The following is a 27,158-nucleotide window of genomic DNA, read 5'->3' on the forward strand; positions in this document are numbered from 1 at the left end:
AGAGGGGAGAGCCAAGAGCCAGGCAAAAGGGGCTTCAGCAGGCTCAGAGGGAAGGATTAGGAACCATTTATACCCAGAGTGGGACAGAGAGCCCGGGAGGGGGACTGAGAATTATCAGAGAGGGGTGGGGGGGAGAGAGGGAAGAGGGGAGGGCGGGAAAAGAGTGAGAGGGAGGGAGGGAGAGGGATTGAGAGAGGCAGGAGGCAGAGCAAAGGGGTGGAGCGGGGAGAAGCAGGCGGGGAGGGAGGGGTGGGCAGGGGGGCGGGCGAGGAGCCGCCCGTAGCAATTACGTCTGGGTCCAAGCAAACATGAGGCAGCTGCCAGCCGGCCCGGCAGTCCTGTTCTCAGCTGCGAAGAGGGGAGGCCGGCAACAGTTTCCTTCAGCGCCCAGGATGCAGCGGGCGAAGGTAGGCGCCGGAGGGGCTGGGGCTCGCTCAGCGGTGGTGGGAGCGAGGGCTTCTGAGGGTGGCCCCGGACCGGGGAGCCCTGCTGTGCTTCCGCCTTTGACCTCGAGCCCTGTTGTCCCCTGTAGGGTCACTTTGGAAAGTAAATGTTGGGCTGTCCTGTCTGGGAGGCTAGACTTCTGGGGCCCCCTGTGGACTGGAGAGGCTTTAGGGTGATTGTGGCATAGAAGTTGGACAGAGGAGGAGCTTGGGGGTCAGGCAGGTGGGCTGGTCCTGCTCAGTTGGGTCCCTGGGGCAAGTGCCAGGGCCGCTGACCCTGAGCCTTGTGCCCCCAGCCCTTCGCCCCACCGGTGGGGGAAGGCTGAGCGCTGGGAGGGGGTGGCCTAGGCTTGAAGGCAGGGGCATGAATACATCTTTTAATTGTTCAATAATTCATGAACGCCACTTCCCGCAGGGCTTAGGAGCTCCCTAACAGGGACACATGCTAATAGTTCCCACTCTGCGGGGCTGGCTTGGGAGGTTGGAAGAGAGCAGGCGAGGAATATGCCTGGGATAGAGCTCAAGAGCTAGTGGCAGAGTATTGGGAGGCTGAAGACTAAGTGAAGAAGAAGGAGGGAAAGGAAAACAAGCTGAATCCCAGAATCCCACACTCAGAAAAATCTGTCCTGATGCCTTACAAGCTCCTCACATGTTTTGGGACAGTCTTGCTTGGGAAGAAGGAGAGGCGTCAGGCTTGGATCTGGCCACTCGTAGCAGAGCACCCCGACTAACAGAGGTTTGAACAGGGTTGGTCACGTTTCTCTCTCAGAGCTCAAGTCCAGAGGGAGGCAACAGAGGGCTGGCACGGAGACCCCACGGCCAGCAGGGACTCAGGCTCCATCTGGTCTCACTGGCTTCCATTCTTGAGGTTACCTTAAAGTCCAACATGGCTGCTGGAGCTCCAGCCAGCACATGTAGGCAGCAGGAAGTAGAGAGAAGGACGGGCAAAATGACTCAAATAAGATCAGGGTCTTGTGAGCAAGGAAGGATAGACATTGGGTTGACATCTTGCGCTCTCCCCCGACCTTCCCCTCCCCCCCCCCCCGCCCCGCCCCCCGGAGGTGGATTCCTGCCTCTCTTTCACCCATGAGGACAAGCAGCCCAGAGTTCCAGGCCACACTTCCCCAGAGCCGGGCCACCCCTGGCCTCTCTGATCCAGCTCCCAGGGGCGACAGGAGGACCAGCAGCGGCGATGACATGAAACCCTTCAAGCATGGCGACAGGGCGCGTTGAAAGATGCTTTCTCTCCTGTCATCGCGGATCCCCCCAGCAGCCTCCAGGGCAAGAGCGGAGAAACTTAGTGCCCTGTCACCGGCATATTGCTCTGCACTCACCACACACACACGCCACGGCCAGCACAGGTCCTGCGCAGGCATAGTACGCACCACACAAGCGTGCCCTGTGACCGCGCCCACAGCTGGCTTGTGCCGCACGCACGACCAGCCCACACAGCGGGAGGGGTTTCTAGACTCAGGCCGCACACAGGTGCACGCAAGCCTGCTCCATCCACCAAACGGGAGACAGTCCTTCCTTTCCTCTGCCGGCCCTACCTGCCGGCGGTCACTCCCTCCCTTCCCCTGCCTGGTGAGCAGAGTCCAGCAGGCTCCCAGGCCCCTGCGGATCTCACTGTGCCTTATGCCTGCCGGTGGCCTTCCTGTGGATGGCCTGGCCAGAGACTGGAACGGGTGCCAGGCAGGGACAGGGGTCCCAAGGGGAGCCACCACTGAGTCCCTCACCAAGGTCAGCAGGGGGACTGGGGGAAATAATCTTCCTCTCTAGGCGGGACCGCAGTTCAGAGCACAGGCTGGTGTTGGCCCGACTCCTTTGCCCTCAGCTGCCTGTCAGTCATGGTCAGTGGCTGCCCCCAATAACACCCCATGGGTCCGTTAGCCTCTCCATGCACTACCCAGTCCTTTGTGGATCCTTACGACGCCCCAGGGGGGCAGGCACTGCCCCTTCCCCTTCTGCAGACACTGAGGCTCAGAGAGGGGAGCAGCCTGTGCAGCGTGAACCCCGCGAGCTCTTAGGGGAAAGGAACAAACAGAACCACAGGGTCTCCCGCGGCAGGCACGAGCTGCCGTCCTAGGTTTTCAGGGAGTGATGTCTTCGTGGCCCGGCCTATGCAATAGGAACAGCTATCTGCCCAGCTTCCAACCTTCTTGCAGGCCACTTACGGGAGGTGGGCCCGAATTTGTTCACCCACTTTCAAAGATAGAGAGATCAAAGCCCCGAATTGAGATAGGGTGCGAAGTGCCTCTGACTGTTGCCCAAGTGGGGTCTGAGAGAAGGGCAGGTTGAGGGGCAGGATCGCTGAGGTGGCGGCTTCTCCCTGCCTGGCCTCTCCAGCAGGGCCTGCACCTGCATTATCTCCCTGGACCCCCGTGCAGCCCACAAGGTAGCTCTTGGTATTGTACCCACTTTATAGATGAGGAAACTGAGGCCTGCCCTAGATTGCAAGCTGAAATGTTTTATAGCTGGAATTCAAACCCTGCTCCCTCTTCCTCCAGAGCCCAGTTCCCTAGGGCTTGGTGGAGGGCTGGGGACGTCCTGGGAAAAGACTACAAGGGAGAGTGGCATTCTTGTAAGCAGGAAGCTGGGGGAGTGCCCCATCCCAGCTGGGGGCTGGCTCCATGGGTTTGTGGCCATTGTTCCTTCTGAAAACTTCAGTGAGCACACAAGCCAGACCCCGCCCCTGGCCATGTCCCCTGGTTAGACCATGTGACCTTGAGCCAGCCCTAGGTCCCTTTCCGGGCTGCAGATCCGGACTGCAAAGGAAAGGATCCCAATCTTTCGAAATCAGGATCCCTTTTCTTATCAAAATCTTCCACAGGAGTGGGAGGTGCTCAGCTGATTCAGGCTGGCTTGGGGCCCATCTGCTCTCCCTACCCCACTCCAAGGCATCTCTGGTGACGCCCAGGAGCAGCTGTGGAGCCCTGAATGTGGCCTCTGTGAGGGAGAAGGGCAACCTTAGTTTCCAAGGCAAAGAAAGTAGAGGAGAGAGAACTTGGCAAGTCCTCTTAGCTGGTCCTCCAGACAAAGGGCCGGAAGGAAACAGGACAGGAAGGAGGGCATAATGGGGGGTAAGTCGCTGTGTACTGTGCCCCCACCCAGCTCCCCATCCCCAGCTGACTGATGTTTCCCTTGAACAGGTGCATCTGTCAGCTGCGATCAGCCCCCGTCCTAGAGTGCCACAAAGCAGCCACATGACATGGAGAGAACCAAGGGGGCTGGCAGGTGCCAGAGTTTGGAGAGGGGGAACTAAGCTGAGCTTTGGCGGGACAGCCGAGAGGGGGCCTGTCCCACCTCCCAGTTGGCCCAGCCTCTCCTCTCTGGTCTCCTGCCTCAGGTCTCTGTCCAGCACCCCGCCTCCCCCCGCCGACACCAAAGGCATGGGCCTGTGCCATGCTCAGCCAGGCAAAGCCCACACGGGTCTTCACTGGCCTCATCTCCAGCTCTGCCCCCACCCCCTGGCACGCACCTCCAGGGCAAGCAAGGGTAAACCCGAGTCCACCTGCTGCTGGTGCCAATGCCCCTGTGCCCAGCCCACCCTGACTCTGTTTTAAGATCCTCTCTCAAGATGGGCACTCTATGGCCAACTCCACCCAATTGACCCTGTGAGCTTGGGCGGGGTCCGTCCCCTCTCTGAGGTTCAGTCTCCCCATTTGGGCCTAGATGCACTCATAGCCTGTGCTGGGCCCTCCCCTGAGGTCGGTACCCTTGTGCTGCCCAGTGGAGGCTGGGGGTAAAGGTGGGGGGGGCACTAGCAAAAGCGCCAGGAGGCAGATCTCATGCCCCATCCCATATGTACACACATATGCCCACTGGCTTGTTACAGAACAGAGCCCCGTCTCCACTATTTGGTATTCAAAGGGCCCTGGCCAGGAGACGATGGTGGCCTGGGGCGGTAACATGGCTGCACCTTGTTGGCTGTTAACCTGGCTCTGCATTAGGAAGACCTGGGCTCAAACCCAGCCCCTTCATGCATTAGCTGTGCGTCCTTGGACAAGTTAGTTAGCTGCTCTGTGCCATGGTCTCCTCATTTTCTTGCGGGAAATATCATCCACCTCCTAGATAAATGAGATCCTACACCAGCCTGTTTAGCACAGCCCGGGCATATAGCAAGAGCTCCATAAATGGTTGGAGGTGTCAATGTTACTATTTTCTGAATCCCGAGCAGAGCCTGGGAAGGGCACTCCAGCAGGAGAATGCCTGTCAGTGATCAGGTCAAGTCCACCCCTGGGTTAATGGGACACCCTCATTGCCTACACAGCAAGGGTCAGGTGGGGAGCTTGTGTCCTAGCCCAGGTGGCAGCCATCAGAGGAAGGGCAGGGACGACCCAGCCCTCCCCTCCCCTGCTCCAGTGCCGTGCGTGCGTGCGTGCTGTGTGCAAGTGTGGCAAGGGACTCAGGACAGTCTCAGCTCCCCCCTCACAAGGCTGGCTGCCTGGCCTGCATCTGTAGGTACCCAGGGGTGGGTGGAGAATCGAGGCTCCCCCAAAGCCTCCCCCCCCAAATCCCTGGGGCCTGCACGACACGACGCCCACCGCCATTTCCTGCCATCTGTCTCAAGTGATGGAAATAGAGCAAGCAATGAGGAGTGGTTGCTCAGTGAGCCGCCTGCGCTGCTGTCCCCAGGACAGGGTTGGGCGGGGGGCAATCAGCCCCACATCTGAGCAGCTCTCCGTATCCCCCCAGCTGACCCAGACTTTGGCCCTGAGGCAGCCTTCCTAGGAGGGAGGCGGCGAGGGAGATTGAGAACCTGAGAGCCCTTCCTCCCACAGACAAGGTCTAGAACTTCCCATTTGGTGCGATGAGCCCTCTAAATCTTGGCTGCACTGTCAAATCTACGGAGGAGCTTTATAAAAATAGAGCAGCCCAGGGGCGCCTGGATGGCTCAGTTGGTTAAGCTTAAGCGTCAGATTCTTGGTTTCAGCTGAGGTCATGATCTGCCCGTTCCTTCGTGGGTTCGAGCCCCGCATCCGGCTCTGCACTGATATCACTGAGTCTGCTTGGGATCTCTCTTGCTCCCTCTCTCTCTGCCCCTCCCCCACTGGCGCTGTCTCTGTCTCTCTCGAATAAATAGATAAACTTAAAAAAAAAATAGTGGGGCGCCTGGGTGGCTCAGTCGGTTAAGCGGCCAACTTCGGCTCAGGTCATGATCTCACGGTCCGTGAGTTCGAGCCCCGCGTCGGGCTCTGTGCTGACAGCTCAGAGCCTGGAGCCTGTTTCAGATTCTGTGCCTCCTTCTCTCTCTGACCCTCCCCTGTTCATGCTCTGTCTCTGTCTCAAAAATAAATATTTAAAAAAAAAAATTAAAAAAAAAAAAAATAGAGCAGCCCAGGCCCCACTGAATCAAATAATGTGGCCCCAGGCCGCCAGATGTGGGAGAGGCTGCCAGGTGATTCTGATGTGCAGCAGCTGAGCAGAGCAAGTTGGATCTCTCTCTCTGGGCCATCGCTTGGCCCTGACCCTTGCCCTGGGCAGCAGACCTTACTCGGCATCAGAAGGATGAAGACTATCGATAACCGTGTTCCTGCCGGGGTTTTGTGTATGTTCCCTCATTTAACCTTCCCCACGGTCCTATAAAGGCATATTATTATCCCTATTTTACCGATGAGGAAACTGAGGCTCAGCACGGTCAAGTACTTTGTCCAGGGCTGCCCAGCCAGGAGGTGAGGACCTGGGATTCAAGTTCCTGTCTGGCTGACTGCAGACCTCTTCCCACTGTACTTGGTGGGCTGAAATAACATTAACCTCCCTGACATCCCTCTCCCTGGCTGAGCGTGCCTTCTAAGCCAGCATCCGGTGGGTCCCAGTGCTCCTTATGCGACCATTCATGCTATTTCTCATCCATAAGTGTCTGTAAATATTTGGGGGTCTGCCTTTCACCCGTGCATTTGCTTGTATGACATGACCTGGGAGGGAGGGAGCCTGAATGTTTTAACTGGGGTTTGCCTCCAGCCATGCAACCCCCCCCTCCCAACATGCTTCCCCATGCGCACAGGCAACCTCTGCCAAGCCGCCTCTGGGCTTCACTTCGGGGGTTCTCTGGAGCCCAGCTGATGAGAACCACGGAGACAGAAGTAGTTGCTTCAAGGTCTCACCTGGGTGCACCCCTAGTGGCTTGACCAGATGGGCTGGGCCCCCACAGGATGAAGCTGTGCCCCCTGTGCCCGGGGCAGTGAGCAGGGCAGCTGACCACAGGGAGTGGGGAGTCACAGGTGAGATGTGCTGGCCCAGGTTCTTGTAGTTTATTTAAAACGATCTGGCCCCTCTCTGTGTGTGGTGAAAACTCTCAGGTGATGGTGTTCCTAGTGGAAAGTCCAGATGTCACTCTGGGGCAGCTGGAAGGCATGAGGGGGTCGGTCTGTTTCTTCGTCTCCATGGTGATAGGTGTCATAGTTACTGAGGAGTCACCTCGCCTCCCCCCACCACTATCCACACCTACAGCAGATCCTAAATACCCACTAATATCCCCCCCCAACCATTCCCACTGCCTGGGCCTGGCTCAACACCCCCTCTTCCCTCCCCCGGACTCGGGCAGCCCCGCAAGTTGGCCTCCTCCTTCATTGTCCCCCAGCCTTCCTCCCATACTCCACTGGGCCACCTCTCTGGAACAAATCTCACTGACCCTAGCTGGGACTTGAGAAGGAGAGAGGAGTTAGGATCAGGGTATGCCCTGGCAGGAGGAGGCTGTCCCAAGCTTCCAACGGCAGGTCTGAGAACCATCTAGAACAGTGCTAGCCAATGGGAACGTAGCGTGAGCCACAGGTTTGTTTTAAATGTTCAGGGTCGCACATTAAAGAAAGTTTTCTTTAAAAAGTGCAATTATTTTTAATGTATGTTATTGAACCCAGTGTAAATATATCATTTCAATATTAGTTAATATAAAATGATTATTTTTAAAATGTTTTATTTTTTGAGAAAAGAGAGAGAGTGTGTGCTTGCACAAGCAGCAGGGAAGAGGCAGAGAGAGAGAGGGAGAGAGAGAATCCTAACCAGGCTGTGTGCTGTCAGAGCAGAGCCCGATGCTGGGCTCAAACTCATGAGCTGCGAGATCATGACCTGAGCGGAAGTCAGATGCTCAACCCACGGAGCCACCAGGCTCCCTTGAGGGGGATCTTGAAATGGTTATTGTAAATGGAAAGAGGGTAGCTGTTGATGAAGTAGAAGGTAACCATAACATTGCCATGAAACAACAGCACCGAATTCCACTCCCCACCCCCCCCCATCCCCATGGCCTGCTGGGACTCCGAGCTGGAGCCACACCTCATCTCTATAAAAAAGGAGGTAAAGGTAGAGGGGCGGTCTGGGTTCCCAGAGTCTAAGTCATCTCCCAAACCAGAGGGAAGCCTTTCCCAGGTGCCCAATGGCACAGCCCCACCCCCTGGAACCCGGGACCTCCGGCCAGAGCCACCAGGACAAGTTGAACAGTTAGGTTGACTCCTCATTGACCTTGAGCGAGAGAACACACACACACCGCAGGGAGCCAGGCAAGCTTGGTAAGAGGGTGTGAGAAAGAGCCTATTATGGGGACTTGCCTTCAGCGGGGTGATTTGGAGGAGGGTCTAAGGAACCTCATAGGTTGATGTGAGCATCAAGTACGAGTCTCTACACAAACCCAGTGCCTGGCCCGTAGCAAGTACATGGCCAGCTTGATGTCCTCTCTGTCCCTCCCTTGCTCTTCACAGACTTGGACTTGGAAGTGAGCTAAGACCTACCTGCTCTGACCCATCTGGCTGGACAGGAGCTGTGAGTCTCAGCGCGGAGTTGTCAGGGAATGACCCTGCCCACCTGTGGTCTCTGCCGTTGAGGACCCTGTGGACTTCAAATTAGGTTGAGGTCCCCAGGGTCAGCTTAGGCCAGCCTAGGGCATTTCTGGGATGTGGCCCAGAACACCCACATGTGCTAGATGTGCCACTGGGGACTCTGTGTGACCTCGGGGCCACAGGTCTTCTGGCTTCATTGGTCCCTGTCACCCAATCCTGGCCACCCTGGGGGCCCGTGGAGGATGGAGGGATGGCTCTGTCCCCTATGGAAATGATGCCAGGAGCAAGCAAGAGTGGGAAGAGAGAAATTCTCATGTGAATTATGAAGAGCACGAGGGGACTTTCACCCCAGTCATTTGTGAATATTTCTTGAGCTTTTCGTATACACACACACACACACACACACACACACATATATATATATATGTATTCTCTTTTGTATATATGGCAATATTTTTCAATTGAAGCTTTACTGACATCACTGAAGAATCACGTGTGGTGTGAGACATAATATGGGGAGATCCTGGATAGAAGGTGCAGGTGGAGGGGCCAGCGGTGCAAAGGTGGTGTGCGAACTTGCTCCGTATGTGTAAAGAGCACAGAGCACGGTGAAGCTGGCGGTGGGCAGATGAGACAGGAAGTCCGGGGCAGGCAGGGCTCGGGCCTGAGTAGGGCTTTGGAGGCAGGCCCAAGGCACTGGGGTTTTGTGTGAAATGCAGCGGAAGCCACGGGGGAGGGGGGTGGTTCCTTAGCAGGGGTGGAGGGGATTGAAATTTGTGTTGGAGTTTCCTCACTGACTCAGCTCTCCTCAATTCTGTCCCTCTTAGCACAGAGGCAGCTTGGGGTAAGGGTGGTAATATGTCCCCTCTCAGGGCTCCCTCTCTTCTGTGCCTGAGAGCTTCCAGATCCCAGGGTGGCCATTAACTTTCTTGACAGCCCGGTCGGACCCTCTCCCAGACAGGTGTCAAAGACTCATGGGGATGGCCTGCGGTCACTTGGGTCATTTGTCCCTCCTCCTGCCCTCCCCCAAGGTCTGATGGGCTCAGACCACGGCCTGTGGCCATACCCTGTCTCAGTCACTGTGGGCCCCTCCTCTCCTCCTTGCGAGGACCCCTCAGCCACTTCACAGGGGAAGGCCATCATAGGGGCTCCTCCCTCCTAAGCAGGGCTCAGGGCACAGGCTCAGGGCACAGGGCTCCTGCCACTCTTGTCCCCAACTCTCTGCACCAGGGAGAACACACACACTGGGGCTCCTCAGTCCAGGAGGGGCATCGGGACATTCACAGACTTAGTCTGACATGGTGAGGTGGCTTGGAATCCCTCCCCAACTTCCAAGGCCCTCCAGGACCCGACCCCAGAAGCCTGAGCAGTACAGCCTGTGACCAATACCAAGACACCCCAAGGACAGTGTGGCCCTGGCATGCCCCCAAACTTCTGCTGGACTTAGTTTCTTCATCTTTATTTTTGTTTTTAAAAAATCTTTATTTTTTGAGAAAAGAGAGAGGAGGAGAGAGAGCGTGCAAGCAGGGGAGGCATGAGAGCGAGGGAGACAGAGGATCCAGCGGGCACCGTGCTGACAGCACAGAGCCCGACGCGGGGCTCAAACTCACGAACCACGAGATCATGACCCGAACCAAAGTCAGACGCTGGACAGACTGAGCCACCCAGGCGCCCAGTTTCTTCATCTTTAACACAGGAGTGGCGTTGCCAATCTCGTGGGATTTTCATGACCCCGAGGCCCAGAATGAAATGCACAAAGGGAGGTCTCAGCCCGCCTGTGGCCCTCCAGCCTTCCCTGGAGGACAGAACCCTGGCCCCAGGCTGCATCTCTCCCACATTAGTTAGGCCTGGCTGCAGGACAGAATCCCCGTGACTAGCGGGGGGCTCCATGAGGAGCCAGCACCAGCACTGTCCTGTCCAGAGACAGAGGGGGTCCCAGCAGGTAGCTCCTGATCCCAACAGAGGCTCTGATGCTCTCTCACTGCAGTGTTCCTTCTGACGGTTCTCCGCTGACCCCAGCTGCAGAGCCTACAGCAAAGAATTCATGAAGTAACCAAACACCAGCTGCCAATCTGCCCCCTCCCCGCTCCCGGACTGAAATAAAGACTTTATTCATCGAGGCCATTTCTCTCCTGAATAAGATCATTAATAATGGAGAGGATGCTTCTCTGACACAGCCTGGCAGGACCTGTGTGTACATGGCGTGTGCATGTGCATATAGGGGACCTCCCGCAGCATCCTGGCACTGGGAGACCTCTGGGGACCCCTGTCACGCCCTCTTTCCGCCCCACCAGGATGGTGTGTGCTCACCCTTGCTGCGGCTCTGGGCACCACTGACCCCTCACTGCCAGGGCAAGCCTTGGAGTAGGGAAGAAATGTAGGGGGCGTTGCTGAGCATGGGTGTTGGGGAGGTGGCTTGGAGGGTGGACTATAAGAGACAGCACTTGCAACTGGGAAGGCGCCAGAAATCAGGATAAGGGGTGTGGATGTCACCCTGTCTAGGCGGCCACTTCATCAAAAGCTGGCCGGAGGCAGACTGTCCAGCCCTAAATATGAACGGGTCTCCTGGAGCCCTGAGCCAACCCAGCCCCTGGAGGGTTCTCCTGCCTAACTGGAGAATGTAGCACACCACTTCCCCTCACCTGGGCGTTTGCACAAACTCCACAGTTTAGGGGACATTTGTGGGGACTTTCTTCTACCTCTTCTTCAGGAAGCCCCTGCTGAGGACATGAGAGGGGCTTAAAGTCCAGATGCTTGCTTTCCTGGGTCCTCTCATAGCCAGAGATTAGGCATACGATCCGGCTGGGACAGTCAGATTCCTCCACTCCTGACCTTGAACTAGCGACCCAGCTGAGAAGGCCCCCCACAGCAGTCTCCAGGTCCTGGGGGCAGCAGTGCATGAGGCCAGTGGGGGGTCCCAGGTCCAGAGACCCTAGGCTGGTGGGGCCAGCAGCAGGGCCAGTGTATTCAAGCAGCAGAAACAGACGTGCTCTGGTTGACCTGACTGCCCTCTTCAGGGGGGTGACTGTGGCTGAGGTCTGGCTGTCCCTTTGCTTGCTCTTTGCTCTGGTTTGTCTTCCAAGCCTTGCCCTCTGTCCTTTCTGGGGGGACTGTGGTTGGCCTGGGACCCTCCCCCCTCCCTCCCCCTGCTGATTCCTTTCCAGTTATCATCCGCCTGGGTCAGTCTCTGCTTCTTACGCCTGACAGCTGACCGATGCAGGGGCCGTGTGGGGCCCTGTGTCTGCAGAACTTGGCCAGTTGCACATCTGTTTATTCGGGGAGACACATACTTTTCAGGACTGTCCAAAGGTACCACGCGTGAAATTCCACGACCCTGGAAGGATATCACCAACTCGCCACCCCAGTGGCCATTGTCCTGGCCACCTGCTCAGAACTAGTGCCCACCCAGGGGCGCTTCCTCCCACGACTGGCACTCAGGCCATGCGTCATGGGCAGAGTGAACCTGGGGCTACCTATGGCAGTGGCCCAATGGGCCAGGCCGCACCCGTGGCACAGCCATCCCAGCAGGAGGGCATCTCACAAAGGCAGCAAACTAGTCCCAGCAGATGTCCGGAGGGGCCACCGTGGCCACCGTCCCTTGCCGCACACGACAAGGAGCCCACTTCCCAGCATTCCCTCCACGGCTCCCCGCTCTAGGATTCCTCCAGACCTGTTCGAGTTCCTTCTTTCGACGGCTGCACAGCTTGGAGTAGAGGGCTCCATCGATGTGCCCCCTCACGGGGGAGATCGCCCGGCTCTCCTTTCAACCTCTGCTTGCCTCGAGGTCAAAAAGATGGAGGGCTCAGCAGCCAAGCGAGGGAAACCTGACTTGGCTGTGTGACCTTGCATGGATCCACTCCCGTCTCTGGGCTCTAGTCCAGTGAGGGCTTTTGGACGATGGTCTCTGGCAACCAGGCCTGTGCCAGGATGGGGGGCTTGATGAGCGAGTGTGGACCCTCACCTCCCTCCTTCTGGGGCCCCACTATATGCCAGGCCAGGTGCAGAGTAGGGAAACCCCCAGCCCTGCCCTCGTCCGGGAGTTCCTTCAGCGAGTCGTCACGGCACAGCCATGTTGTTAGGGAACTAGAACACAAGGACGGGCCAGATCCCCGAGTTTTAGAAGCTGGGGGGCTGCCTGGGAGAAGCGACTTGGTAGCTGGCTCTTGAGGTGGGGGTGGGGTTCACTGGGCTGTGCCGACATGGGGAAGAGTGTGTCTTCCCCGAGTAGATCGGTGTGGCCAAAGGGGACTGTGCGTAGGAGGCACACAGCGCCCAGAGCCCTAGAGCGGCCCTTGGATGTCATGCCGTCATCCTGGAGCACCTGGGCTGCTTTTCTCCGTGGACACTGTTATGTGCCTGAAGCTGCCTCTGGCTTGCAGCGGCTGAGAGCTCCTGGAGAGAGAGGGGCAGGGGACGACCAGTACCAGGGTCAGCAGTGCCCTGGGAGCTCTCCAGCTGAGCTGGGACCTCTGGGCATGCACGCCTGGAGGTCAAGACGCTGGCGGAGTTAAGGTCGACCTTGCCCGGGAGGCTGGGGCTGGCCCAGAGGTCCTCTCAGTGAGCAAGGGCTCAGGGCTGCTCTGCCTGTTCCTGCTGCAGGAAGTGATGAAGGTGTCAGATGGCAGCCTCCTGGGGGATCCCGGGCGCACACCGCTAAGCAAGAAGGAGGGCGTCAAGTGGCAGAGGCCCCGGCTCACCCGCCAGGCCCTGATGCGGTGTTGCCTGGTCAAGTGGATCCTGTCCAGTGCGGCCCCACAGGGCTCAGGTAGGGGCTGGGGCGGGCTGGGAGGGAGGGCGGGGGTGGGGGGGGGGGCATCTGTTGTGCGCTCTGTTCTATCCGAGGGCTCAGACCACCCTGGGACCCCAACCTCTGCCTAGATTGGGAGATGGCACTTTCCGTTCATTCGTGCTTTTTCCCCGTCAATCCAAGCAAGGCACTGAGCTCAAAGCAGGACCCGTGGAGGGGGCGACAGAGGATCGGGACCGCGCTGCGGTATTCCACCGAGGTCACTGGGAAGGTAGAGCCAGGCGTCGGAGTCTGACAGGCCCAGCTCGCCCTGCCCACCCTCAGCGGGTAACCTTGGGCTGCTCACGCGTTCTTCCTAAGTCCTCTGTGAAAAGGATGGGCGGCAATGAGTGAGGAGGCCCAGTGAGGAGGAGGCCCCGCCCCAGCCCCTCTTTGGTCCTGCCCAGTGCACCCCAGGGGCTGGGGCCGGCTCTTCACGGGGGGGAGGGGGGAGAGGGGAGGGGGTGCCGCACCGCGGGTGGTCCTGAGGGAACGCAGCAAATGGCTGCCTGGCGCTTGCCGGTGGTGATATTTGATGTTTGCTGAGCGTGACAGAGCAAGAGATGCGGAGGTGGCCTCACGCAGCCCCCCCCCCCCCGTGCTCTCACACGGACGGGCGCACCCACCACACGGTGCACACCGACCAACACACCTGTGCCTCCGCCACACACAAGCGTGCGCCCCCCCCCCCATGCACATGTGGGCGCACACACACACCCCTCGCAGCCACGCGTGCACACCCACACGCGTGTGATCACAGGCACGAGGCGTGCAGCAGAATCTGCCGCTTTGCCTTTAAGGAAAAGGGCAGACTTGAGCACCGACAGCCCTCTCTGCGTGATTTCCGGGGAGCCTCAGTCCCTCTGACCCGGAGAATGGGCGTCGATCATGGCCTCAGGCTCCCAGTCTTGATGGGAGGAGAGGGGAGGGGATGGCCCAGGTCTGTAGCAGGCAAGGCGGCTGGCGGTCACCTCCACGGAGTGTGTGAGGGGAAGGGGCTGCCACTTACCAGGCCCCTGTCCGTTACCCGCAACCCCACTCAGGGTGCTCCCGGCATGGGCCCAGCCCCTCCCTTCCGCTGCCCCCAGAGCCCCTGCCCATCTGTGCTGCTTGCTGCCATCTGCCTCCGGCCCTCCTCCCACCCCCCTTCGGCGCTCAGGCCTTTCACAGAAGCACGAGTGCACGTGAATACAGAGTTGGGGTCCACGTGTGCTCCCCAACTTCTCGGGGCAACGATGGGAGGATAGGTTTTTGCACGTGGCAGAAACGTGAAGTCGCCGAAAGTTCATGCAAACAGCTCACCTGGGAAGCTCGCATCGTTGTAGTGCTGTCTGTTCTGCAGCAGGGCAAAAACAACTCCATTTTCTGTCGGGATGGAAACCAAGGGCAGAGGTGAGCCGGGGCGCTGCGGTGTGGCCAGCTGTGTGCACCCGCGGGGTCGGTCTGCTCCCACTGACACGGCTTGTGTTGCTTGAGGTTCAAAGGCCCTACTGGCCTTACACCCCAGGCTTCTCTTTTTTTTTCTTTTTTTTTTTTTTTTAAGTAGGCTCCACACCCAAGGCGGGGCTGAAACTCACGAGCCCTGATCCCCACCCCAGTTCAAGAGTCGCATGTTCTACCAACTGAGCCAGCCAGGCGCCCCCTCCAGGCTTTTCTTGGCATAGCACAAGACCAGCACCTCGGTGTCTCTCTCCCTGATCCTCTCCATCCAGCTCCCCCACCTCGCCCCGGGGCTTCACGCCTGCTGGGCCCCATCTCCAACTTGCAATTTGGAGGCACGAAGCATCAGGCTGGAGTGTGATGTGCCACCTCCCGGCTGAGGCTTTTTGCACCCATGAGTGTGGGTGGGCATGGAGAGAAGCAAGCTTGGAGGCGGGCTTGGTGTGTTCAAGGTCACAAGGAGAGGGGCTGAGAGGGCCGCACCCACAGGTCCCACCTTTAGCTGGGGCGGGTTCCTGGAGGCCAGGGTCTTTCAGGTTAATTGCTGTGCTGCGCTGTCAGGATGTGTTTGCTAAAGACTTGTCATAGCCGCCAGCAGGGGGGCAGGAGCAGGGGGCCAGGAGCGGGAGGTGGAGTGTGGGGGGGGGGTGTGGAGGGGAGTGGAGCCGGGCCCGGGGCCCCACCCATGGCTCAGGCCCAGCCTGGTGCCTTCCCCTGCGTGAACCTGTTTATCAGACACCACGCCAGGCGCTCCGAGGGTATGTGAAACGTGCAAAAACAAGATCCTATTTCCTTGTGTGAGGAAGGCGCTGCGGACGCCTCGTTTTTTTACGAAAGTCGGTTGAAACTCAGGGAGGTCACGTGACTCCGCAGGTCACAGGATATTAGGGGCTGAGCGAGGGTTCTGGAGCTTCTTCCCTGTGCTCCAGGCAGGGTGCCCACCCTGATGTGTGTCTTCCGTATCTTTTCTCTCTCGGGGACCGTCAGGGATCTCTGGAGGCAGCGGCCACCCCCACAGACTGAGAGGCCGAGACCCCGGTGCACCCCTTGTCTCCACTAGGCGTAGCTCCCGGCCCCAAGCTCCTTAGTCCAAATACACCCTCTGTGTGTCCCTCCAGGATGCCACTACTGGGTCGGTCACACTGAGGGTTTCGTGTGCATGTGAAATGCTAAACCGTGCAGAAGTGAGACGTTTCTGCTCCTTCAGGAGACTTCAAGGCTCTGGGTGCAGAGAAACAATAGATGTCGCTCAGTGTTGCCCAGCCCCTGAGCTCAGCAGGGCCCAGCCGCGGTGTCCTGGGCAGCGGGTGCCCGTGGAAAGCGGCCACAAGGCCGAGACACTGCACCCTTGTTGTCAGGGGTTTTTCCACTCAGAAGAAGCAGGTCAGAGACACATTTCTGGGACAGCTTTGGGGGGAGAAGCCAAGGCCCAGTAAAACATAGGGATGTGCCCGAGGCTTAGGCCACCGTGTCAAGGAGGGGGTGGCACTCAGGGGCCAGGAGTCAAGAGGGCAAGGGCTAGACCAGCTGCCATTGTGCCGGGCCGTCCGTCCCTCCTGGTTTGTGGAGGCCCCAGTGTGGAGTCGGGAGGGACCCTGCAGTGGTGGCCTCTGAGATGGGCCCGGGAGTCGGGGAGCACAGGGCAGGCAGCATGGAGGAGCCCCCGTCCCCAGCTGAAAAGTGTGCCCCTCACCAATACTGGGGGGCTCGTCCTCAGGGACCAGAGGACTCTGGGACTCTGACCTGCTCTGCATGTCTCCACAGCATCTAAACATCCTTCCTGTCAGGATACCAGAACAACCCTCCAGGAGCTGGGCTAGGCTACCAACTGGATAGACCCGTTCCTCAAGTGTGGCTCCCCATGAGGGCAGTAGGACTGGGATTCTTCAACTGTAAAACTGTCACAGTAATACCACCCACAGAATAACCTGGGGTCTTGGCCACAGACCACCGAGTCCAGGCTGGCCCGTTTTGTCCAGAGAGGCATTTACTCTAGACCGGTGGGAAGTTCACAGAAACTCTAGAAGACCAGAGGAGGAGACCTGGATGTGGCGAGGCCAGGGCCCTGCCTGTCACTCCGGGGAATGCCCCCACGTCCCTTGTCGTTCTGGTAGGGACACTGGAGAGGCAGCCACATGCGCCTGTGTGATACGTGTAACCGTTCCTCAAGCAAACGGACACACTCCTGCCCCCTCCTCCAAAGTGGAGACCCAACTCAGCCATTGCGTCCATCTCTGGGTACTCACTTCTGCCTCTGTCAAGCCCATGTAAAGTCATAAAGCTGCCATCACCACTGGTACCCCGATAAATGGAGTGGTGGTAGACAGACCTGAGGACAAAAAACGTAAATTGATTTGTCTGTAATCTATAAGGATATCTAAATATATGCTGACAGAATTTTAATGCGTTTGAAGCACCAAGATATGCACAACATTGTGTTTCAAACTGAGATGCTAGGAATTATCTGGAAACCGGCCACGTGGCTCTTGAAGCCTTCACCCTCATCAAAGGTATGGAAAGTTGAGTGGTTGGAGTCTGCGGGGGAGATGATTGGCGAAGAGGATTTCTCTGGAGAGAGTGTGTTGAGTCCAAACCCCAAGTTGAGAGAGGGATGTTTCAGTTACCCTTTTGTCACCCAACAAAATAGCCCCAAATCCCGCCATTTTGTTTTCTCTCATTTCTGTGGGTGAGGCATGAAGGCGGGCCTCCGCTGGATGGCGCTTTTACTCCACTTGGCATTGATTGTGACGATTCACTTGCCTTTGTTTAGCTGGTGGTTGGGCTGGGCCAAGAAGGTTCCACTCACATGTGGTACCTCAGTGCCCGTCCGCCTCTCCAGGGCTGCTGAGGCTTCCTCACCGCACGGCGGTCTCAGTGTACAAGGGGGCTGGCTTCCGAGAGGGGCTGTTCCAATACGAAAAGACAGAAAGGTTCTTGAGGCCTAGGCTCCAGAACTCACATAGCATCATTTCCACTGAATGTTGTTGGTCAAAACAAGTCCCCAGCTCAGCCCAGATTTGAGGGAAAGGGAAACAGACTACCTCTGCACGGAGTTGTTGTAGGAAATTTGTAACAGTCTGTAAACCACCACAGAGGCCTCAGTTAAGAGTCCTTGGTGGACTGATCCAAACTCTCATCCCTGAGGCGACCTGAGCTCTTGGCCTTCCCGCCTATAACACCCCACTAACTTTTATCCTGTGTTTGGCAGTATTAATCAAGTCCCTGGAGAATTCACTCGATTTCAGACCTAGCGCTCCCCTCCCCCACCTCGTGCAGCTGTAGAACCTTCTCCCCTGCATGATCAGGATCATTTGCCCACCCAACACCCACTGTGTCAGTTGGTCTAAGTGGCGTGGGGAGCTCCAGATAGGTGGCAGCCTCAGCCTCCGGTCCAGCGGGTCCACTGGTGTTTCCCTTTAAGGAAGCATTCTTAAATTTTTTTTTTTCAACGTTTATTTATTTTTGGGACAGAGAGAGACAGAGCATGAACGGGGGAGGGGCAGAGAGAGAGGGAGACACAGAATCGGAAACAGGCTCCAGGCTCCAAGCCATCAGCCCAGAGCCTGACGCGGGGCTCGAACTCCCGGACCGCAAGATCGTGACCTGGCTGAAGTCGGACGCTTAACCGACTGCGCCACCCAGGCGCCCCTTAAGGAAGCATTCTTGATTTGGGATCCAACACCTCTAACCCAGAGCCCAGAGTATTGGCGATGAGAAACAAAAACGCAGCGAGGGGGCATGAGGACCCACTGGTACCATTTCCCTTGGCTTCTGGATCCCTCGTTCTGCCGGAGAAGCAGCATATTCAGTAGCACGTCCAGCATCTGACGGGACAGCATCTGCATAACCTCGTGGCAGGTGCCGGGACCGGGTCTGCCGTGGCCTCTTCAACTGTTCGGCGAGGTCAGCGGCTCCGGGGCCTGGGCAACCGGATAAGGTCAGCGGGTCATGCAAACGCTGGCCTTTGGCCACACTTCTTTGTTGTCAGATGAGTCCCTTGGTCAGTGACGATGGTGTGTGGGACACTGTGAGGGGTGATGGTGTTGGCAGAAGCAGGGCGGGCAGGAGGGAAGGTCCATGCGCAGAATGAGTGTCCGCTCCAGAGAGGATAAGTGGTTTGTCCCTGCCAGGATGCAGGGGACGCGATGTAGCCGACCTGCTGGCTGGTGGCTGGCTTGTCACCTTGCTGGCAGGCTGGGTGCTTGGCGACGGCTGTAGCCACATCGGCCTGGTGAGAAGTTCTTGTATTGAACCCATAAGTAATCTTAGTCCACACGGCACTTTGCTGGCGAGCAGTGCCAGGCAGCAAGGAATACGGGCCGACAGGCCATCTTGTCCACCTGACTACTGAGCTCCTTCTCGGGTCTGGGCGCCCTTTGGAAAACAGTCACCCCCCCTGGCATCTCCTTTCCTTCTCCTCCCTGATCCCGGAACAAATGCTTAGCAACCGCCCATGAGCGATGATGCTCAGGCCATCTCTTCTTCCAGGCAGTGTGGGCAAGCAGTTGTATTCAACAGTCTGCCCACCACAAAGATTCCCCTTCCCCGTCACCCTTCCCTGCTGAGTGGGCCAGCAGGTCGGCCTCGAGTTGCGGCCAGCATTTCTCGCAGCTCCGTCTAGAAATTACATGTGAACGTTCTTCCTCTTCAGATGGCCTTAGGGACTCCTCGCGGGGCCACTCGTGTGGATTGAGGGGAAGCTGGCCGAGGCAGCAGGCCCCAGGGGGGCCTGAGTCACTTCGTACACACTTGCCTGGGCCTTCCAGACCCTCCAACCCTGCGCTCAGGCATAGCGACATAGCACCTGCACGTGGTGATGGAACGCTGCACGCACACAGGCCTTCCGAGCTGGAGGAGAGGTCGATTCTCAGCCCCTGATGGGCACGGAGGTCCACGGCCACCTGGTGTCCCTCTGGCACGTCCTCTGTGTCCATGCGAGCCCAGTAGCGAGCCGCCAGCTGCATGTCAAAAGATCTTTGCCAAAGAAAACAGGGCTTTGCTCGAAAGCCCGGGGAGAGCAAGGAACGCTCCTACGGGGGCCTGCGCTTGGCCTTGCGGAGCGAGCCACCTTGCCTTAAACCCAGCGTGTGCCAGTGAGCGCGCAGGGTCATCAGGCAGCCTGAGCCGCTGCACAGCCATTGCTTACTGTCAGCCAAGCACACGGTCTGCCGCCGCACGCTGACCTGCGGTACCCAGGAAGGCCCATCCAACACTGCACCTCCTTTCACCCGCTGGGAGGGCAAGGTGCAAGTTCGTCTTTCACTTTGGAGGGAATGTTTTGACTTGGCTGTCCCTGCATATAACAGAAACCCCAAATAACAGTGGCCTAATGTAGACAGAGATATGAGAAATCTGGGCCAAGCAGTGGCTGGCACTCAGTTTAGCAGCTTGGGGATGTCAGAATCAAGGTCTCTGGGGCTCTTTGTGTTTTGTGGGGGTTTGTTTGTTTGTTTGTTTGTTTTTGTTTTTGCCCTTTCCCTCACAGCCACAAGGTAGTTGCTTTGGCTCCAGCTATCATGGCCTTCGTTCTAGGCAAGAGGAAGTAGAAATTGGGTGGAAGGAGGAAACGGTAGTGCCTACATCAGGAAAGCAACACTCTCATAGAAATCTCTGGAAGATGCATGCCTGTATTTCCCTGGCCACAACTGAGCCACCTTGACTGCAAGGGAGGTGGGGGAGTGGTAGTTTTTTTTAAGGTGGGCACATTACCACCTCCAACAGAATCTGAATTCTGTAGGCGGAGAAGCGAAGGAGAACGAACACTCATGTGCCACTCTCGGCCACACGTACCTCATAAGGTTGTTTTGACGACTGAATACGCTGGCGGCCGGAGGGACCTTAGAAAAGTGCCTGGCGCATAGCAGGTGCCCGAGGAATCTGAGGGCAGGGGGATGGTCAGCAGTTTCTGCTCTAGTCATACTTGTCTTCCTCTACTTTCCTCATCGAAGGGACCCGTTTTCATCTCCCCATTCTCTACTCTATAGAGACACCGACGGGGCTGTGGTTTGGCGTCGTAGGTGAGCAGAGATCAGAGGTCAAGAAATAGCCAAAGGCCAGGGCTCTACCCATCCCCCAGCTCTGCCCAGGGCCCCTATCCCTCCCTCTTGCCCCCCACCAGGCAGAAGCTTGGATGGGAGCAGGCTACTCCCTTTCTGGCTGCAGAGAAGCCTTGGGATATGGGTGAGGCCCCTTTGCGGTGAGATCACACCCTATGCCAAATATCACACCAATGGCACCTCCTCCACTGGTGCTGGGAGCTCAGGGGCAATGCCCACCCCCACTCTCACCTCCTTCTCAGCCCAGGAAGCTGCAGGAGCCCTTCTGCCTCCAGGAAGAGTGAGTTGCGGGGTCGAGAGGAGCCAGAGCCAGGCACAAGGTGAAGGGCCTGGCCTGGGGGTAGGATTAGGGGCTGCTCCAGGAAGCCCACCCTGGCAGTGGGGCTGCCAGGTGCTGGCCAGCGCCTGGGGGCTCCGGGCTGAGGCTGAGTGGGCAGGAGGTCTTGGGAAAGGCTAAGAGAGCAGGAGGCAGAGACAGAGGACAGAGGACAGAGAAGGGAAGTTTGGGCCAGAGACGCCAAGACCCTGACGGTCAGGTTGCTCTCAACCTGGAGAGACAGACTAGAGCGGGGAGAGGGAGAGAATTCTAGCAGGAAGGCTCTGAGTGTCGGGGGAAGCAGGCAGGAAGAACAGAGCAGGCTGGGGGTAGCTTGCGCGGTGGCTGGTCAGGCAGAGCCGAGGGCGGGAGCTGGGGCCCCCAGGATGGGGCCAGGCCCAGGGGTGGCGGGGCACGGTGAGACCCCCGGACCAGCCCGGGGGGCTGCTCTGAGGCTGCAGGAGTGCCACCACGGCTGCAAGAAGCACCTGGGAGACATCATCAGCTTCTTCTTCCGCTTCATCTCTGGGAACCTGGCTCGAGGTGAGGGCTGCTTTGGCAGGACCGGTGAAGGGAGCGGCAAGAAGCAGGTTTGGGACTCAGGACCACTGCTCCTGCATTGAGTGAGGCAGGGGCCATCAGAGGGGGCGGTGGCCCTGAGGGCAGAACTAGAAGGGACCCCCTGGCTTGGAACCCTGCCGTCTGACCTCCAGCCAGCCACTGCCAAGCCAGGGCCTGGGGAGGGAAGTGTGGTGGGAGGGCGCTTCCTTTCCAAGGTGCACGGACTCGGCCCAGCCCGGGCTGGGAGGGAGCAGGGAGCTCTGGCGCCCGCCCACCCACCCGCCTTGCATACCCTGACCCCATTGCCCCGGCCTCTCTCTTCCTCCCTTTCCCCACCCGAGAGCCCCTTCCTCCTCCATCAAAGACATGTGACATCTGCAGTGAGGATTAAAGAAAGGGCTTGCTCAGTGACAGCCACCTTTCAAAATCTATAAATACCAACCAACCTGGAATTTCTGGTAGGGATACAGGGGGGCTGTCAGGCTCAGGCCTGGGGAGGAGCCCACGTGGGAGTGACAGCACCACGGGCCAGGCGCCACTTCTGCTCGGCCCCTCCCCACAGTGGGCGCTCGAGGGCTAAGCGGGACCCCCAGGATCAGCCCTGGGGACCAGGAGGCAGGCACAGGGCGAGGGGCTCCGCGCGTGGGGACCTGGCGTTTTCTTGGCGAGATGCGCCGGGGAAGGTGGTGTCAGGAGCTCCAGACGCTGAAAGGAGAGACCCTCGACAGCTCGGGGCTTCTGGACCCTTTTGTCTCATCCTGTGATTGGAGGGCTATGAAGGGAATTAGGCTAAAGAAGTCACATGATTCTCTGAAGAGATATCAAATTAAATCCCTAAGACATGTACAGGTAGCACTGTAGACACGTGACATGTTGGCTTTTTTAGCTTAGCCAAAGATCAAAAATACTTCTGCTGCCCAAAGATGCTCATAGACACCGAGGGACAATGTGTCAACACTGGGCGGGACGGGGCTGAAAAGCCTGACTCTTGTCCCCTCTCTGAGGGCAGGGGAACTTGTCCTGAGCACCTGGTGCAAAGTCTGTACACTAAATCCTTGTCCAAGGATAATATTTTAAGAAGAATAAAAACACAAAATTGCACATGTAATCAATCACGTCAATCATTTCAAAGTCGGTCGAATAATAATGGTTTAAAAAGAATTTTTTTAAATGTCTATTTATCTTTGAGAGCGAGAGTGTGAGCAGAGGAGGGGCAGACACAGAATCCGAAGCAGGCTCCAGGCTCCCAGCTGTCAGCACAGAGCCCGATGGGGGGCTCGAGCTCGTGAACCAGGAGATCATGACCTGAGCCGAAGTCAGAGGCTCAACCGACTGAGCCACGCAGGCGCCCCAATAATGGTTTTAAATACTCAAAAGCAATAGCAGATCTGTAAGAGTAAGAAGACAGGACTCTGATGTAGTGAAGGTTTGCAGCAGGGGATGGGATGGAGGGCTGAGTCTAAAGCAGGGGTGGTGACCTCGGGGGCCTTTCGGTGGTGGGACTCAGGCCAATGTGGCTGCAGGAAATGGGAGCCCTGGGTCGTAAGCTAGCTTTTCGAAAGAAGTGGAAACTCTGGGCTCGTGATGCCTCTTAGCCTTGTCTGCCAGCCGCTCACCTTCCCCGCCCCAGGCAGCCACTGTGGGGGAGGAGAGGACTTGGCAGATGGCGGGCCACTTCTCTAGGAGGAGAGACACCTGGGGGCCAGGCTTGGTGGCAGAGGGATGCGCCTAGAGTTACCAAGCCCCCGGCCATGACCCCACTAGCTCCTTATACCAGTTGATCCTCCCTGGCAGCCAGCGATCGTGAGTACCTCTCCCGACCACACTCAGCCTTGGCTCCTCACCTGTCCCCGGGGGGACAGGTGTCCGAGTGTCTGCTACACAGGGCCAGCAGGAGAGTCAGCAAGACCCCTTGCTTATTGGGTTTCGGTCAATGGGAGTCTTTATTGCCTGGTAGCTTCATGCACCTTTTTCAAGGCTGATTCACTCGCAGGCTCATGGGGGCCGTTTCTCACTCCCTCTGTGTGTCTCTGCCTTGAAAGGAGGGAGATGCTGCACGTCTGTGTCACCCAAAGGTGCAGTCTGCCTCCCTAGTCTTGCGGTTCCTCATCTGGCAAAACAACAACAAAACCCGCAAAGGCTTAGCCTTCTGGCCTGCTTCTGGGCTCCTTCCAGCCCTGGGTGCTGGTTCTGGGATTCACAGTAAGTGGGGGTGCAAGGAGGCCAAGGGCAGGCTGGGTGTGAACGCTGCGATGCTGCTAAAACACAAATGCTCAATGTCAACGTAAGGAGCGAGCCAGAGGAAGCGGGGTTCCTCGGTCACCCCTGACCCTTTCGGTCTGCACTGTGGAATTGCGGACCGAATTGTGGACCTGATGGGATTAGGTGTTAGCAAATACTCAGGGAATCCTTTCTGGCCCATATCAGAGCTCCAGCTCCTCATTCGCTTTGGGATCTCCCCCCCCCCCACCCCCCCTGCTGACTTGTCTCAGGTGTAAAGGTAGGGCAGGAAGGCCAAGTGTAGGTGGGGTCCTGGGCATCTCCACTGCTTCTTCACCTTGCTTCCCGCCTGGTTCTGGGGGCCGGACCAATGCCGGCTCCCTTCCTTTGCTCAGGATGCCCCTTGACCTCATCTCCCAACTATTGATACTCCCCTCTCCAGGCAGGAGGAAGAGGGACATTGAAGATGCATTTCCCCAGCTCTCTTCCACAGGGTCCAAGGGTGCTTTGCAGAAACACACGCCCTACCTCCAGGGACCATTACCGGGTGGGTGTCCGGTTCCCTCTCTTCACTTGGCTGCCTCTGGCCATCGTAGCCACAGCCATCACCTGACCTCCTCCAGGGGTGGCTCAGACCCACATGGCCCCAGGGACCCATGCCCAGACCCAAACGGGTTTCTCAGAAGCCTCTCAACTGGACAGAGGACTAAAGCCCCCTGGGTGTGGGAGGAGGAAAAACAGCACGCCAACCACCTTTCCAAAGATGTTCCTTTCTCTGCCTCACCAACCTTTTCCTTCTCTGCCCCCTGGTGGGGGGAGAAAGGGTGAGTCACAGAGCCGGTTTCTTAATCCCTCAGTGTGACCTGTCTAGCTGGTCTTGGCTGTTGGCGCCTCTGCCCCAACTCAACGAGAAAAGTCGAGTTTAACAGCTGCATATGAGACGTGGAGTCCACGTGAAGACGAGGGAGAGCGCTGTCTTCTGAGCCACTCGCCCCGCGCTGCAGCAGGTGCCCAGGCGGGGCTCCCAGGGACAAGGCATGGGGCAGAGGCAGAGGCAGGGGGACGGCCAGGAGCCAGGAAAGAGGGCTTGGGCTTCAGACTGGGACAGCAAAGACTCGAGGTTACAGACAGAGCTGGGTACAGCTGGCTTGTATTGTCAAAGCATCATTCTCTCTGTGTTAAAAATATCATTCTTCCACAAATAGACAGTGAACGTATATCAAGGTTCTATTGAAGTACTTAATGAGGAAACCAGAATGACAAAGCTGATTCAAAAGAGAAACACAGGGATTTTTAGAGAGGGTGGAAATAAAAGGAACACTGGGATATGACCTCTCAGACTGAAACTAAGAAAGATCCAGGGCAGTGAGACAGCCACCGGCAGGGTTATCTCCTCTGCCAGAGAGAAGAGGAAATCATCGCATCTTGTCAGATTTATAGGCTTGTAAAATGTCTGGGACCTCATCAATTGTACCTCTGACTTCTGCTTCCCTGGAGAGTCAGATGCTCTGGGCAGACGTTGCATAATGCCCTCGCAGGCCTGAGAGGCCATGCAATGCTCTCTGTGCTCTATCTCCACAGTTTTTATTTATTTATTTATTATTTATTTATTTTACTTTTTTAAAAGTTTATTTATTTTTGAGAGACAGAGAATGAGGCAAAGCACAAGCGGGGGAGCAGCAGAGAGAGAGGGAGACACAGAATCAGAAGAAGGCTCCAGGCTCCGAGCACAGAGCCGGATGTGGGGCTCGAACCCGCCAACTGTCAGATCATGACCTGAACTGAAGTTGGAAGCTTAACCGACTGAGCCGCCCAGGCAGCCTGCATTTTTTTATGCTTTTAAATGTTTATTTATTCTTGAGAGGGAACACGCATGAGCAAGGGAGGGGCAGAGAGAGAGGGGGACAGAGGATCCGAAGCAAGCTCTGTGCTGACAGCCGTGAGCCCGACGTGGGGCTTGAACCCACGAATCATGAGATCATGACCTGAGCTGAAGTCAGTCGTTCAACTGACTGAGCCACCCAGTCGCCCCTCCACAGTTTTTAAACAGAATACTATCTCTGGCGCTCATAGCTGATAAAAGGTAAACTGAGGCATATTGAAAATTTCAAGGCTTTATTTGAGCACACTTCGATTCAGACACGGCAGCGCCTAGCAGGAGATGATTAGGAGGGCTCCACGGACAGGAACTAGGGGAGAGGTTTTATAAAGAAGGTGCCAAAGTAAAGCAAGGAAATGTTTGATTGGCCGTGGTTTAAGCGGTTGCCTTATTGGGGAAGGCCTAGTTGGCTGTTTGTGATTGGTTGTTCTTAATTTCCTGGACTCTGGCTTAAGTTTGGATTTGATTGCATAGACCTCCGTCCAGCAGCCTCCTTGTTAAATCTCTTTAACAGTTCTCCCCTTTTGGTCATCCTTTCCTACAAACTGACAGACAATTTGACATGACTGCTGCGGTCAGTCATCCTCAGGGTTAAGTTCTGATCTTGTGAAACTCACTAGATTATGACGTCAGGCTGTGGAAGAATCATTTTGGCTGTTCATCTCATTGTTGATCTTGTGTGTTTTTCCGTGCATAGTGAGACCATCTGATGTACTTCTGATGGCCGTGAACATATATTTAAGACCGTTGAGAGAACACAGTGCACCAGGGAGAGTACGGTGATAACTGTCAGGAGGATGATAAAACCAAGAGATTGAGGTTACCAAGAGATTGAAGTATGCTTCTTCACCAGGGCACCCACGAACCCAGCCGGTTGGCATCACGTAAATCAAAGGATGTAACTGAAGAGGCATCAACCGATTTCAGCCAAGCGCCTTTTTGTTCATTTCCTGTATTTGAGTGTCTACTATCCCAGAGGTGTTGATCCAGGCGCAGCAGGAGATACGTGCTATGGCACAGATTCCTCCTTGCTCGGTCAACGAGCAATCCAAAGCAATTCTGTTACCTAAAATGACTTTATCAGCTTAAGATAATTGCTAGGCCACAGAGGCATGTTTTAGGGTGGCATATTTTGCTACCTTTTATTCCCTGCCTTTGAAATTCCTCCATGGCTTGGCTTCTTAGACCCAAACAAACCTGGGTTCTGAGCCCATGATTTTCATACATACAGTTAGGCAGAGTCCTAAATGGAGAAGTCCAGGACTTTTTGGACTTGAAGGAACCCATTTTCTCCTCTCCTTTCCTTAAAACAAAATTGTACTTGTGTGAGGCCTCCCCCTGGGCTCAGTCCAGTTTAAGTTGGACCCAGTCTGGTTTAAGTTGGAGAGCTCATCATGTTTAAGTTGGACCCAGTCTGATAAAGTAAATAAATGCTTGGGGCGCCTGGGTGGCTCGTTAAGTGTCCCACTTCGGCTCAGGTCATGATATGGTTCATGATTTTGAGCCCCACATTGGGCTCTGCACTGACAGTGCAGATTCTCTCTCTCTCTCTGTCTCAAAATAAATAAATAAACTTTTTTAAAAAATGCTTAAATAAAATTAGAGAGCTTATAATGCAAAAGCCGTGAAGCTCAGTTATCTGCGAGGGACTTCCCATGACCTTCATTCAGGTGCAGCAAGAACGCAGT

At 56.7% G+C, this 27,158-nt stretch overlaps 1 protein-coding gene across 1 annotated transcript in view; it reads left to right on the forward strand.

Moving 5' to 3' along the window:
• Positions 1 to 267: 267 nt before the first annotated feature.
• KCNIP3 (potassium voltage-gated channel interacting protein 3) overlaps positions 268 to 27,158 on the forward strand; it is an 82,748-nt gene continuing 55,857 nt past the window's right edge. The window contains exons 1-2 of the mRNA XM_030311180.1: positions 268 to 407; positions 12,812 to 12,977. Of these exons, the coding sequence (XP_030167040.1) occupies positions 309 to 407; positions 12,812 to 12,977 (265 nt within the window). The 5' untranslated portion in view covers positions 268 to 308. The remainder of the gene's footprint in view (positions 408 to 12,811; positions 12,978 to 27,158) is intronic.

The sequence above is a fragment of the Lynx canadensis genome, chromosome A3, assembly GCF_007474595.2.
Source record: "Lynx canadensis isolate LIC74 chromosome A3, mLynCan4.pri.v2, whole genome shotgun sequence".
Classification (NCBI taxonomy): Eukaryota; Metazoa; Chordata; class Mammalia; order Carnivora; family Felidae; genus Lynx; species Lynx canadensis.